This window comes from Delphinapterus leucas, chromosome 3, assembly GCF_059928025.1.
Source record: "Delphinapterus leucas isolate spDelLeu-1000000601 "Yukka" chromosome 3, BTC_Dleu_Yukka2, whole genome shotgun sequence".
NCBI classification, from domain to species: Eukaryota; Metazoa; Chordata; class Mammalia; order Artiodactyla; family Monodontidae; genus Delphinapterus; species Delphinapterus leucas.
Genome location: NC_143131.1, coordinates 149,496,504 through 149,512,020, shown reverse-complemented (window position 1 = coordinate 149,512,020; position 15,517 = coordinate 149,496,504). Strand labels below are relative to the sequence as shown.

The following is a 15,517-nucleotide window of genomic DNA, read 5'->3' as shown; positions in this document are numbered from 1 at the left end:
TGGTTAGGGGCTTATGCTTGTGGAGGCAACAGACCTGAGTTCCAATGCCAGCTCCACCGACGACTCTGTGACCTTGTACACATTATCCCACTGCCCCAAGTTTCTGCATCTTTATCAGCAAAATTAGGATGCTGCTTAATAATAACACTAATGTTTAACAACCACGTATCCTAAGAGCCCTCCTTATATTACCCCATCTAACCCTCATAAGGGTTTGGTTACAAGGAAGCGGTGCTGCCAGAGTGTGACGTTTTATTACCTGGCTCCGGAAGCCCTGCTCCCTGGGGAGGTGGTTCTGACCTGGAAAGCAGCTTTCCTGATTCAGTAAAGCGGGGGTGGAGCCTAGGAAGGTGATCCTTAAGAAATACACCAGGGGTATCCTATGATCAGCTAAGTTTGGGAAACACTACGTGGGAAAGGATATAAAACTTATAGATAAATAACCAAATGCCCTACCAGTTAAGGGAAGATTCTTACCCTCTTTCAGGGGCAGTATAAATATTTAGATGACTCCATGGCCACTCAGGCTGGTTGCTGGCTGGGTCCTGTCGAGGAAGGCTCCCTGCCCTGTAGCCTGGTCTGCTGAGTACCTACCCTGACAACCCACGGAATTGAGAACTGGACTTGAACCACTGCAATCTGGACTAGAGTCCTGACTCTGTCTCTTCCTTTCTAAGCATGTCACTGGGTAAGTCATCTCACCTCTCTGAACCTCAATTTTCTCATCTGTAAGATGGAGATGAGAGTTGGCTGACACAGTTGGAAGAATTAGGAAACTGAGGTGTGCAAGAGGGCTTTATTGACCTTTATTAAGTGTAAAGGGCTAAACAAAGGTAGGGTCATTACTAACATGTCATTCTCCAAGCAAGGAATCTCCTGCCCTCATTGGCTCAAGTCCTGCACAGAAACACAGTGGCTGGTAGTATTGGTGGGGTTGGTGGTGGGGGGAGGGTGGGGAATGGAATGGCACTTGGCTTCCTGAAGATGATGCCTAAGAAAAATGATTTTCTCTGAGATAAGCTTTATTTCAAACTTTTAGCTACATGCCAAGAAAATGTTTAGCTACATGCCAAGAAAATGCTTAACGACTGGAAAAAAAGAAGAATTTTCCAAAACTTCACAGAAAACAAACTAGCAGGGAATGTGCTTTCTCAGGGACTTGGTAAGAAAGACCTTTAACCCTGGCTAAAGATTAACAACGATAATTAAATTATTAAACTGGAAACTTATTGTTAGTTATGTTTTAACTAATATAATGCAGTTGTTTACTGCATTTGAAAGAGTTGAAAAAGAGTCTGGTTGCTCTTGGTTTATTTAGTTAGGGCCAGAGAGGTGTGATATACCCTATCAAAGTCACTATAGGGGGACGTGGCTGAGCATCCATTGTGTGCCAGACACAGGGTGTTCCATGCGTTACTAGACTGCTAAATTCTCACTTCAGCTAAGAAATTTCCCCCTACTTTGCAGAGTTACTCAGAGAAATCAAGTGCCATGCCCAAGAAGGCAGTCCGGCCTGACTTTATACCCCACTTCTGACCCTTGTGGGGCCAGAAGTGATGTGTCTGGCAAGGGCAATCACATTCATTGAAGGCACACATTTCCTAATTTGGCTTTGTGATGGTCGTCCACACACAGCATTTCTTTCTTATGGGCATGGCCACACAAGAGATCAAATTATAGATCAGAGGGGCTTCCCTGGTGGAGCAGTGGTTGAGAGTCCGCCTGCCGATGCAGGGGACACGGGTTCGTGCCCCGGTCTGGGAAGATCCCACATGCCGCGGAGCGGCTGGGCCCGTGAGCCATGGCCGCTGAGCCTGCGCGTCCGGAGCCTGTGCTCCGCAATGGGAGAGGCCACAACAGTGAGAGGCCCGCGTACCACAAAAAAAAAAAAAATTATAGATCAGAAAGTTGAATCCTGTGCTAAGAAGCAGATTCTTTCAAAGGGCATTTCCACTCAGCAATGGTTTTCTGTTGCATACCCTCCTCTATTCCAGGGACAGGTCTGCATGGAGACATGGGGCCTGTGTAGTAGAATCAGGAAGCCATGGGGAATGACTGTCTTCTGTCTGTCTCCCTGCCACCATACTCCCTGCCTCCACTCCCCATCCGCATGGCAGATCCCATTCTTCTATGAACTTTAAAACACCCAGGTAATAATACAATCATTGTTCATACTCTGGTGAACCTCAAGATCAACTTAGGGTTTCCTAATCAATTTCTTATGATGAGTGAAGTTCTTATCCATTTCTTAAACAAAATTCTATTAGTTTTTACTTGAGATGGTGGTATCAGCCTGTAAAAATAATAAAGTACTCCCGAACTGTAGTATTTTGGACATATTCAGTTGAATATTTTCCCACCTACTTTAAAGAATCAAGTAACAGATTATATATACTGTGTATGAAAATATTTCACAAAGTAATAGCAGTTAACTAAAAACTTAATAACTTTGAACTTTGTATAATTAAGTATAGGTTTGATATGTATTCTGACAATAATTTTTCACTGTCTAGGCAAGAGTCAGCCTTTTAAAAAAATGACTCAGTGCTGATTTCTTACATTTAACCTCAAACAAAAGGTTGGTTCTATTCACAATTATACTCCAACCGAATGCATCTAACCACGGCTTGCTTAGTAGGATGTAGATGCCGTATTTCATTCTAAAGCATCAGAGAGCAAAGAAGTTGTATGATGGATCTGCTCTAAGGATCACTGCTGCTCTGGTTGTCTTCTCAGCTTCCTCTGCAGGAAGTGAGGAGGGGGAAGGGGTCCCCTCCCTCTGACAACATCTTTCTATACTCATCCACATGGGATTTCATAAAACTTTTACCGAATATTAAAAGCATTCTAAATATTTTCCTGATCCTGAATTACATCTACCCCTTGCTATACAGCTTCTTCTCTGACAACTGCAACCACAGATACCCCTTTCCTGAAAGCCCATGGGACTTAAATGCTTGCCTGCTCAAGCAAACCCTTGAATGCATACTTAAAGCAATCATATGTTAGAGCTGGATAGAAACCGATATATCCTCCTCCCCAAACACCATCATTTTTTGCAAACTAGACAACTGCAGTCCTGAGGGGAGAAAGGAGCTGCTTGAGGTCCCAGAACCTCCTGGTGGAGCCTCCACTCATCCTCCCAGATTTCCCTCTCAGCTTACAGCTCTTACATGGCAAGTTCAGCACCATAAGAGCTGCAAAGTCTCCTTATTTACCTGTATACCCGCCTTGCACCTATTACAGTGCCTGGAACATGGAAGCAGCTCAGCAAACTGGGGATGGGCAAAGGAAGAGAAAAGCTGGAGACACGCAAGTAAAAATCTAGAAGATGAGGCAGAAGAGAGATTATGACTTTGAGAAAAGTAAAAACAAAATGCCATGGGGCTTCAGAAAGCAGTTGCCCATGGAGTGGTTAAGTGCCCGAGCTCTGAAGTCACTCATACTGAGCTTTCTCATTCAGGCACTCAACAAATATTCAGTGAGGGTCTCCCTGGTGCAGGGAACAGAGAGATGAGCAAGACAAACAGAGGCCCTGACCACAAGCAGAGAATCAAACAAGCAAGTAAACAGTTAATTTCAACTGGTGACAAATTCTCTTAAGGAAAAAGTCACAGGGGTAATCTAACAGAGGATGTGTGCATGAAGGGGCAATTTCAAACAACACAGCCAAGGGAGAGCATCTCTGAGGAAGTAACATGTAAGCTGAGACTACAGATGACCAACTGTGTGACTTTAGGCAGGTTACACAACCTCTCTGAGCCCCAGTTTCCTTCCCCATCTGGATTAGGAAGGCAAGGCCAAGTACCTCACGGGGCTGGAGGAATGTAAAAGTAGACGGACCTGAATCACCTGCAAACTCTTAGTAGGCATTGTGTCTACTGTCATTCTGAGAAGGTTAGAGGTTCGTGACAAGTGGGAAAGCTCAGGCGGTGAGCACGGAAATGCAAGATCCGGGCAGGATCACTCCTGTTCCCATTACCTTTTCCCATTTTCTCTTCCCTACTAGATTGCGAGTTCTAGGGCAGGGGCCAGGTGGTCTCTGATCTCCGAGCCCCCCTCTGCGCCAGGAGGAGAAGCCAGGAGCTAGGAGCTTGAGGGGCGTGGGGGTCGGTGCCACCGGACCACCTAGCAATCGCTCGCGCCAGTCCCCGCCGTGGCCTGTCCCCGCGGCAGCCATCTTGGGTGTCCTCCCCGTGGCAAGTTTCGTCACGCGGCCGCGGGGACAGCGTGGCAGGGCGTGTGCGGGCGTGGATGGGTGAGACCCCTCCCATGCCGGGAGACCCACTCCACCGCGGGAGCTCAGGGGGAGCTCAGAGGAGGTCAGGCTGCTAGAGATGGGGAGCTCAGGCATTGGGATGGCAGGGGTCTCCAAGGTGCAGGGACCCCCTGGCCCGGGAAGTCCCGGGCATGGCGAGGGGGCTTCTGACCTCCCAGCCCCGGTGTCTCCTGGCAGCCGGCCCGCGGGAGCGCGCCTCCGCTCCAGCCCGCGTCCCTCCGCCAGGCTCCCTGCGCGTTTCCAACCCACAGCACCCGGGCCCGCGGCCCACGACTCACCGCTCCCCCCCGGCCACAGCCCGCGCCGCTCTCGGGACCCGCTCAGCGCCGCCTCCAACGCCACCGGAAGCGCTTCTCCCGCCAAGGCGGCCCTGCGCGCCGCCGCCGTCCGGAGCGCGCCCTCAGAGCGCGTCCCCGTGCGGAGCCCAGAGGCCCGGCTGGGCTGGGCGGCGGCCGCGCGCGGGAGGTCCCGGACGCGCCATCGCAGTCGCTGCGCTCTGGAAGCAGCCTCCGCCTGGCCCAGGCGCGATCCTCTGTGCCCGCGCTTTTGCTTCTGGCTCCATCATGAACTCCCAAGTTCACCCTCACCGTGGTGCGGGCTCCGTGCCATGTTTCCCATTTTGGTTTCCCCGAGACCGACCCCTTACTTGATCATTTCTCAGTTCCCAGGGTCTTACATAGTCAGCATCCTCTCATTCATTCATTCAAACCATTGTTTCCCAAAGTGTGGAATTTGGCACCACTGGGGCTACAAGGCGATTTTAGGTGGTACAAGAGCCATGACCTGATTTATGTCTAAACAAGAATCATCATCCTGGCTGCTGTGTGAATAGGCTGTAGAGGAGATGACGTGGAGGCAGAGAAGCCAGTAGGGAGGCTGCCCGGGGCTAACCAGGGGAGGGATGACGGTGGCTTGGACCAGGTTGGTAACAGGAGAGGCGGTGAGAATTATTGGATCCCGGGTATATCTTGGAGACAGGTGAAATTTAATAAGTAGTGAAATTACATCATGTTCATGGATAGGAAGATTCGATTTTTAAAGTCGTAAATTCTCCCCAAATTAACCCAAAAATATAATGCAATACCAAACAAAATTCTGTCAACTCTAGTGGGTCTAAGAGTTTGGTGTATAACTTGACAGGGTGACTGTAAAATGTATATGAAAAATAAAGAGCCAGAAATAGCCAAAACTATTTTGAAGAAAAAGAGCAGGGTGGAGTGACTCATCCTATGAACACAGAGAGGTTGTGTGTGTTTGTGCAGGGATCAACAAATAGTGCAGGCAAACAAGAGGCACCAGACACACACCCTGCACATACAGAAACCTATTAGCTGCATCCTAAGTGAACGGGAAGGTTAGATATTCATTAAATGACGCTGGGGCAATTGAACCCCTACCTTAAACCATATATAAAACTGAACTTCAGGCACATTAAAGACCCAAATATGAAAAACAAAACTCCCAACTTTTTAGCAGACAATATAGGAGGGTATCTTTATGACTGGGGATAAGGATGCATTCTTAAATAAACACAAAATGGATGGAATATAAAGGAAAGATTGAAAAGTTAAACCTCATTAAAACTAAAAAAGTCATGCTCACCAACGATAGCATAATAAAAGGGAAAGAGTTCACAGACTGGCAGGAAATATTTTCAATACATGAATCTGGCAAAGAATATATATGGAGAAAATATTTAAAAGTTTTCAAATTAATAAGAAAAAAGAGAAACAATCCAATAGATAAACAAATAAAAAACAAGAAGCATGCAATTCACGGAGACGGAAAAACAAATGACCCTGATACCTAAAAACAAAAATTCAGCCTGGCTAGGGATTTGGGCACTCAGCGTAGGTTTCACAGATAGTTTTTTTTTTTTTTTTGTGGTAAGTGGGCCTCTCACTGTTGTGGCCTCTCCCGTTGCGGAGCACAGGCTCCGGACCCGCAGGCTCAGCGGCCATGGCTCACGGGCCCAGCCACTCCGCGCCATGTGGGATCTTCCCAGACCGGGGCACAAGCCCGTGTCCCCTGCATCGGCAGGCGGACTCTCAATCACTGCGCCACCAGGGAAGCCCTACAGATAGTTTTTTTGGTGGGACTCCTCATTCTCAGAATTCCTAGGAACGTTTAACCGGTTTCTGTTCTTTACTACACTCTGTGCCAAGTGTTGGGCTCAAAAAGATTAAAAAAAATTCCTCCCTCAAAGAGCTTAGTGTCAAGGAGATATATATATGTAAACAAGTAGTTACAATAGATGATTACAACTCAGTATAAACATTGCAACAGCATACTTTGGGTTATGTAAGTGCGTGAGCACAGGAGGGATGCCTCGCTCTGCCCGCAGAATGGTGATGTGAGAGAGGTCTGGTAGATACAAAGTGTATCCGTTATCTGTTGCCACGGTGATGCTATAGCAGAACCACAAAAAACCTCAGGAGTATACAAAAAAAAAAAAAAAAGGTTGTTTTTGTTTCTGCATCTATGGGTTGGCTGGCGGTTCTGCTGATCAGAGCCGGGCTCTGCAAGGCCTCCTAAGTTGGTGGCTTTGTGGGTCTTGGCAGGGTTTTCTCACTGTCTGAGTCTCCAGATAGGACATGTGGACTGACTTGGCTCTGTTCCAGGTCTCATTTTTCCAGCAAAGTTACGGAGAGAGAATCCTCAAGGCTGCCTTCACTTCTGCTTTAGCCTATTGGTCAAACCAAGTCACAAGACCAGCCCAGATTCTTTATCTCTTGATGGGATGAGCTGCAAAGTGACATTATAAATAGATGTGATATATAGACAAGTGGAGACTTGGGGGCTTTCTTTTTCAAAAATTCTTTCTTGTGTGTATTTTGCCTTCCCAGCCTCCCAGTTTCTTTTGGGGATCTCCTCTCTCTCACTTCATTTGATCCTGGTCAGATTGTCAGTCATGGGACTTTCATCTTCTCACGCCTGCCACTGCCATGGGTATGTGACCCAAGCAGAATCCCGCTCTGAATTTATATGTAGACACTGGGAAAAAGGGAAGTCATCCCCCTCCTCTGACCCTATAGGGGTTGCTAAGCTGGGAGAATGTGGATCAGGGGCTGCCAGGGCTGCTCTTTTTGCCTGTTTGCAGAATTGAAAGTAAGCTGAAAGAAGGCAAGAGAGAGAGTTCAGATGACATCACTGCAGGCCCTGGGCTCAGCCAATCCTGAAGCTAGGTCTACCTCCTAGGCTTCCAGTTATAAGAGCCAATAAATCCACCCACATAGAGTTTTTGCTTGTTTGTTTGTTTGTTTTAAATCATAAGCTCTGTTGAGTTGGAGTTCTCTCTCTAACTGACTGGGGCTTCATTTTTAAATCATAAGCTCTTTTGAGTTGGAGTTCTGTCTCTAACTGACTGGGGGCTTCACAGAAGTGGTGACATTTGAGCTGAATGAAATCAAATTTGAAAAATCAAGGAAAAGAAGGAAGATGAAGGAAGAAGAAATGAGCTAAGGTTTAAAGAATAAAAAGCAGGTGTCCACATGTGTTCCTACCATTGTTTTAAATAAACGTCTTTCAGAAAGAGCTTCCAAGGAAGCTAAAGTAGTATTTTCCACCTTTGTTGATAAGGAAACTGAGGGCTTGGGAATTCTTGCTAGTCTAGCATTGGCAAAGGTTGCAAAACCCTGGCATTTTAATATGGACTTTGAACCGTTCAGGGCATGGCAAAAACGAAACAACGCTTAAGTCAGCAAAGATAGGAGGACATTTCTGAGCATAGCAAAAGTTCCGTGAGCAGAGCAAAGATCTTGCAGAATATATCACAAGGTGAGAGTTTCTTCATGGTAGAACAGAGAATTCAGTGAGACTTAATATGTTTCTTTTAAATTAATATTTAAATGAAAACCTTAAGTTACAGATTCAATTAGCAAATTTATTTGTGATGATAAAAGAAATGCATAATCATATGAATTTGAGAGGTGTGGAAAAGTTCATGTACACACTCCATGCTGTTCCTCAGCTCTCTCCCTGGGAGACTTTTAGTATGTTTCCTTCTAGGATTTTCTTTTCTTTTCTGACCTAATCAAACTTCTGTTCTTCCTGAGCCTTATAGGAGAAGGAACATAGGGGAATAACAGTCATTGAGTGCCCACTGTGAGTTGGGCACATAGTAGACACTTTCACAAACATCTTTTCTAGTCCTCAGAGAAACACTGAGAGGTTAACTACTTGTATTAGTCAGGGTTCACTGAGAGAACAGAACCAATAGGATACATCTCCATCTCTATAGCTATCTATCTATCTATCTATCTATTTTTCCTAAGGAATTTTTTCACATGATTGTGGGAGCTGGCAAGCCTGAAATTTATAGGACAGACCAGCAGGCTGAAAGCTCCTGTTGATGTGTTGAAAGGCTGAACTTCTCTGGGCAAATCAATTTTTGCTCTTAAGGCCTTCAACTGCTTAGGTGAGGCCCACCCACATTATGGAGGACAATGTTCTTTATACAAAGTCAACTGATTACAAATGTTAACCATATCTACAAAATGCCTTCACAGCAGCACCTAGATTAGGGCTTAATTGAATAACTGGGTTTCTAGACTAGCCTAGCTAACACATAAAACTAACCATGATATTACCCTTCCCCTGACTTTATATCTCCATTCACTCTTGCCTCTAACAATTCATCCCCTGATCTTTTGAAAATGTGAATCAGATCAATTCTTGCCCTGCTTTAAAATCCTCAATGGCTACCAGTTTTATTTACAGTGAAACTTGAACTTTCCATCATAGCCTATGGACCCTCATGATCTGTCCTGTACTATTTCTGTGGTTTCATGTTAATATCACTAAACGTCCTGACTTCTGAACAGGCCAACTTATTCCTACCTCAGGTGCTTTGTATATGCTGGTCCAGCTGCCTGGAATGCTTTCAGGTCAAATATCACCTCCTCAGAGAAGCCTTCCTTGACCACCTGAGTAGGAGTAGCCCCTCCCACTCCCACTGGAGCTCATCACTCTTTTATTTCTTTTACTGCACTATTACTATCCAAAATCACCTTGTTGACTTATTTGTTGACTTGTTTCTTCTCTGTCTCTTCCACTAGAATGTCCCACCATAAGGGCAGGGGTCCTGTCTGCCTTATCTGCCACTGTATTCTCAGCTCCTTGAACAATGCTTGCTGCAGTTACCCTCCCCGCTCAAATCACGCCACAGCACCACTGTGGTGAGGACCCTACGGCCTCCATCCCGGATGTCGGACCCTGCAGCTTACACAAGAGTTACTCATGCTCCTGGAACTGCTTACTACAGACGCTGCTGGAATGGATACTCCACCACCTGGGCATGTGCGTCTGATTGGCTGAGCCGCGGTCACATGCCAGCGCCACATCAAAACTTTTCTGTAGATGTCTAGCCCTAATTTCTAATTAGCTTTGTCTGTTCTGGAACTTTAGCTAAATGGCATCATATAGTATGTGCTTTTTTGCATGTGTGTCTGGTTTCTTTCACTCAGCATGTTTCTGAGATGTATCCATGTTGTTGGATGTAGCTGTAGTTTGTTTTTTCCTAATGTGTAGAATTCCACTTCATATGAATAGACCACAATTTTTGTGTCCATTTCCCAACTGATGGACATTTACAGTGTTTCCAGTTTTTGGTTATTATGAATAAAGCAGCTGTGATATAAACAGTCATGTACAATCTTTTTATGGATAAAAGAGCAGTTCTTTTTTTGCATTTAGTTCACATGTTTGGGGCATGTGTTTTCACCTAATTTCTGCCTCCAGAGTGATGTTACCAAGATCTGAAGCTCACGTCACTCCCCATGTGAAAGTTGGTTCTTGCCTCCTGATAAAGTCCAACCTCCCTGGTATGGTATTCACGGCTTTTTGATACTGACCTTAACTTCCAATCCGTTACATCTTTTGCCTTACACCCTGATACAGGCACATCGACCAACTCACTGTTTCTAGAATGTACCAGGTTGTTTTCTTCCTCTTTGCCTTTGTACAGCTTTCGTCTGGAATGCCTTTCCCCAGAGAGTCTTGATTCCTGGACAAACTGTTACACATCCCTCAAAACCCAGATGAAAGACACCTCCTCTAGGGAGCTGTCCTTCAGTTTGTCAGGCACTTTATTGTACTCTCCACTGGGTACACACTTTGGTATAAATGTTTGGTATTAATGTTGTAGGAGGACTTATTTCATCACATACATTTCTATGATCATGGTCTGTCTCCTCTTCTTGTCTGTGAGCTCTGGAAGGCAAAGAAGGACGCTCAGAGCTGTGAAGTAATGTACCTAAGCGCCACGCAGCTTCTAGGACTGAAGGTTTGCCTGATTCCAGGTTAAATGCTCTTAACACCACAGTGCATGGTGGAGTACATGCTAATCGCCATGTGCAAGGCTAAAGGAGACCAGGGGTTGGAGCTCAAAGGGCCTGAGGGTCTTGGTCTTGGTCTTGGGGATGAGAACAGAAGAGAGCATGGAGCTGGGCCGAGTGATCGGGGCACATCTGCTGGAGAGTGCAGAGTCCTCCCAGCCCAGCACATTGTTGCCATGGTAGTATGAGCTCCGAGGGGCCACGTCTACCGATTTGTTTCAAGAAAAACCAGAAATCCACAAAATAGGTAGAGTTTCCTAATTTTTGAATGTTGGTAAGTTATTTTAAATACAAGGTAAGACAATCAAAAAACATCTGTGGGCTGGATTCAGGCCATTTTTCACTCATTTGCTTCTTGTACTTCAAACTTCGTCATGCAACATCCGCATATTCTGATCATCCTTACTTTGGAAAGTTAAAAATAGGAATGTTAAGTGACTGCTTGTAGCCCAGACAGAGATGCACCTGAAAACCAAGGCAAATGTCCTAGTTTTCTCTGATGTCCCATTTGTCTGTTGGTTTACTCACCACGTTCTCCGATGCTGCATCAGGTTAAGGCCCATGAGGGTACAGCAGCCACCGAGATGAGTTAGACACAGTCCACCTGCTGGTGAGACACTCAGGGCCCAACACAGGCAGGGCCCGGTGACCTCAGCAGCAGACATGGAGCCTGGAGGAAGGACCAACTGGCCTTTTCTGTGTACATGTTGGGGAAGGGTTCCTGACGAGGTAATAGATGAACCAGGGCTTAAGGGACAAGCAGGAGAAAGCAAGGTAAAGGACAGGGCAGGAAAGGACATTCTTTGCAGGGGGAGCAGTAACATAGAGGCCAACTGGTTGGGCATGGGTGGGAGAGCTGTGGCCCGTGTGGGGAACGATGGGCATGGGGTGGGCTTGCCTGTAGATCTCAAGGGGTGGGGATAGGTGGAGAAGAGGCACCCAGACGGGAGACGGGTGCATAGCTAGAGGGCATGTAGGAATCCTCCCGGGGAGGGGTGAGGTCAAAGCTGGAAAGACTATCCTCATGGGTTCCTTCATTGGAGAGATTAGGGAGAGAATGGGGCCAGGGCCAGGGCCCAAGAAGGGAAGACTAAGGGACCAGCAAAGCAAAATGGACAAGTGAGCAGCTTAGGGCATTTATGGAGGCAGAGCGCCGGCAGAGCGGGATTTCATGCTGTTTGCCTAAGTCCTACCAGGGACCTTTTAAAAGGCTGCAGCTTGGAATCACCTGGGGATCTTTAAAATCTTCCCAGTTTTATCCAATTTTCTGGGCCACAACCCAGATGAATTACATCAGGATCTTAACAGGCAGGACCTGGAATCTGGATTTTTTTTTTTTTTTTTTTTTTTGCGGTACGCGGGCCTCTCACTGTTGTGGCCTCTCCCGTTGCGGGGCACAGGCTCCGGATGCGCAGGCTCAGCGGCCATGGCTCACGGGCCCAGCCGCTCCGCGGCATGTGGGATCCTCCCGGACCGGGGCATGAACCTGCGTCCCCTGCATCGGCAGGCGGACTCTCAACCACTGCGCCACCAGGGAAGCCCTGGAATCTGGATTTTTAATGCTTCAGTGTGAAGCCAGGGACGGAGGGTCACGGCAGTAAAGGGATGGACCAAACAGCAAACCCACAGAATCATCCTTCAGTTGATTAAAAGTGGCCCCTCCTGTTCTTGAGGTGAGGGGTGTTGGCTACAGGGATCTTTGTGGGTAATTGCAGAGTTGACCTGCCATCTGCCCAAGATGGGGGCTGGCCTGTGGGCAGCAGGCAGACAGGCCTTAGGCTTCTGTACCTCAAATATACAGACAATAATCCTGAAAGCATTCTTGTTTGGGAGTGAAAACTCAGTGTGTCACACACAAAGCATCTGAAAAACACATCATGAATTGGCTCTGTTTTAAAATAAAGCAACGCTGAATATCACTTGGAAGCCAATTATGTCTTAGGTTCTGAAGGCTAAACACAATGTTGATTATTCTGAGAAAGCTGAGTCACTCCATTATGCGTTTTAAGAAACTGGTTCATTAGTCAAATTAATCTTAACATCATAGGGCAGAAATAAGGAAGAAATAATACTTCACATTTCTTTTTGCTCAGGTTAAGGACTTGCCGTTCCTTTTCCATAATTTTTCTGAAAAGAATATGACATCCTGCTCGTCCTTTAGGTCCAATCCATTCATCCATCCAACGTACATCTACTGAGCATCTATTCTGTGCTGGCACTGGACAGGCACCCGTGAATGAGAATGAGTCCCTTGCTTGGGGGAGCTTACACTCCCATGGGAGACAGACAATAATCCAATATATACAGGATTTCAGGGAGTGAAAAGTGGAATGAAGAAAGCTGGATAAGAGGATAGAGCAAGGTAAGGATGGAGAGGGGACTGATTTTAGAGGGGATGTTCAGGGAAGGTGTCTTTGTGGAGGTGACATTGGAACAGAGACCCTGATGAAGGAGGGAAGGAGCCAGTCCAGATCAGGGAAGAGTGTTCCAGGCAGAGGGAAAGGCCAGTGAAATAGCCTCAGGACTGTCCTAAAAGCAGAGGCTACAAAGAAACCTTTGAGTTGATACGTGAATTTCTGATAATGTTGATCAGTCTGAGACTCAGGGCCCCAGCTGGCACGTATAATACCTTGGTAGAAGTTACAAAAGGTCACTCTCTCTGGCAGACAAATTACCAAAAGGCTCTCCTACCAGTGATTAAAGCAGCTCCAGGTTGGCCCAGCTTATAAGCAGAGCCCCTGATGGATTCTAGCTCCCCCTCACTCCCTTGCCCAGGGGCATCTTTGTGCAGTGCACAGACTGTACAACTGCATGTAGCAGCCCTCACTGAGGTTCATTTAAAACAGACTCACCCAAGCCATAGGAAAATGATGAGATGGCATAGACTTTCTTTTTCTGGATATTTTTAAAATTTATTTTACTGAATCATAGTTGATTTAAGATGTTGTGTTAATTTCTGCTGTATAGCAAAGTGATTCAGTTATACATATATATATATACACACACACACACACACACACACACATGCATTCTTTTTAATATTCTTTTCCATTATGGTTTATTACAGGATATTGAATATAGTTCCCTGTGCTACACAGCAGGACCTTGTTGTTTACCCATTCTCTACATAATAGTTTTTATGGGATGTTTTTATGGGTTTGAAAATGCTTACCAAGAAGACTGAAACAGTGGCAGTGGGATAATATTTTGGGAGATCAGCTGGTTAGCTGATTAACTGGTCTCCTCCACCAACCCCCTTTCTGGTCCCCTTCAAATGACTAAGTTGTTCTGGGCCAACTTCCTTTATTCTTTTCCTTTATTTCTTCCTTTATTCCTCTTTCCTTATTCTTTTCCATTATGGTTTATCACAGGATATTGAATATAATTCCCTGTGCTATACGGTAGGACCTTGTTGTTTATCCATTCTATATATAATAGTTTACATCTGCCAACCCCAAACTCCCAATCCATCCCTCCCCCACCTCCCCTCCCCCTTGGCAACCACAAGTCTGTTCTCTATGTCTGGGAGTCTGTTTCTGTTTCATAGATAAGTTCATTTGTGTCGTATTTTAGATTCCACATACAAGTGATATCATATGGTATTTGTCTCTCTCTTTCCGAGTCACTTCACTTAGTATGGTAACCTCTAGGTCCATCCATGTGTGCGTATCTTTTTTGTTCCTTCTAACTGTGGATACAATTCCTTGGAGTAAAGCCACAATATTTTACTCATCCGCTATCCATGATGGGCACCAGGGTGCCTTCTACTTCTCAGTGCCGTAAACAACTCTGTGATAAACGCCTTCTCATATGTCCAGTTATGGTCCTATTTAATAAAGACTCTGGGAAAGTACGGAGGGGTGAGATTTCTGCACATACAAGCGCACTTAATTTAGATATGTACTGCCAGAGAACTCCCCAGAATGGCAGCAATATCTACACACTCACCAACTGTGTGCAAAAAGGCTCCTGTTTCTCACATCCCACCAAGAATTACCATTATCCTTCTCTCTGATCTTTGCCAGTCTGATGGTAATAAAGTTCTATATTATTGTTTTGATTTGTAGTTCTTTGGTTAACAGTGATTTTGAGAATCTTCTCATCTACTTAGCACTTGCTTGATCATATTCATTGCCTTTTTTTTTTTTTTTTTTTGCGGTACGCGGGCCTCTTACTGTTGTGGCCTCCCCCGTTGCGGAGCACAGGCTCCAGACGCGCAGGCTCAGCGGCCATGGCTCACGGGCCCAGCTGCTCCGCGGCATGTGGGATCTTCCCGGACCGGGGCACGAACCCGTGTCCCCTGCATCAGCAGGCGGACTCTCAACCACTGTGCCACAAGGGAAGCCCGCCTTTTTTTTTTTTTAAAGCAGTTTTTCTGTCTTTGTTCCTTTGCACATGTTCCGAGTCTGTTGCAAACACTGAATATCTTCTCCCAACTTGTCATCCTTCTGTTAACTTTGTCTACAGTGTGTTTTGTTGAACAGAATTTGTTTTCTTTGTCTGAAGGTTTTATTTTATTTTTATTAATTTTTCTTGTAGTATAGTTGCTTTACAATGTTGTGTTAGTTTCTGCTGTACAGCAAAGTGAATCAGTTTTACGTATACGTATATCCCCTCTTCTTTAGATTTCCTTCCCATTTAGGTCACCACAGAGCTTTGAGCTTTGAGCTGTGCTCTACAGTAGTTGAACAGAAATCTTTAATGTTGATGTAATGAAAGCCACTTACTTGTTACCTTATGTTTTTAGCTTTTGAGGTCTGGTTTTAGAAGGTCTCCCCCAATGCTAGGTTGTAAAATTACTCTCCAATATTTAATTCTTTAGTTGTGTAATTTTATGTTTCACACTTAGGTCTTTAATCAATCTAGAATCTACTTTTGTATATAGTGTGATGTAGGGATTCAA

General features: G+C 45.6%; 1 protein-coding gene across 9 annotated transcripts in view; it reads right to left on the bottom strand.

The window, feature by feature from the left end:
• The window catches only part of SFXN1 (sideroflexin 1), a 53,238-nt gene extending 48,567 nt beyond the window's left edge, over positions 1 to 4,671 (bottom strand). For 3 of the 9 annotated variants that reach the window (XM_089909687.1, XM_089909680.1, XM_089909683.1), the window contains exon 1: positions 3,219 to 3,998. In XM_089909687.1, the coding sequence (XP_089765813.1) occupies positions 3,219 to 3,383 (165 nt within the window). In that variant the 5' untranslated portion in view covers positions 3,384 to 3,998. Of the gene's footprint in view, positions 1 to 3,218; positions 4,001 to 4,557 lie in introns of those variants that run through there. The other 6 variants (XM_089909684.1, XM_022595081.3, XM_089909685.1 and 3 more) reach the window with 4 other exon arrangements.
• Between the last annotated feature and the right edge of the window lie 10,846 nt (positions 4,672 to 15,517).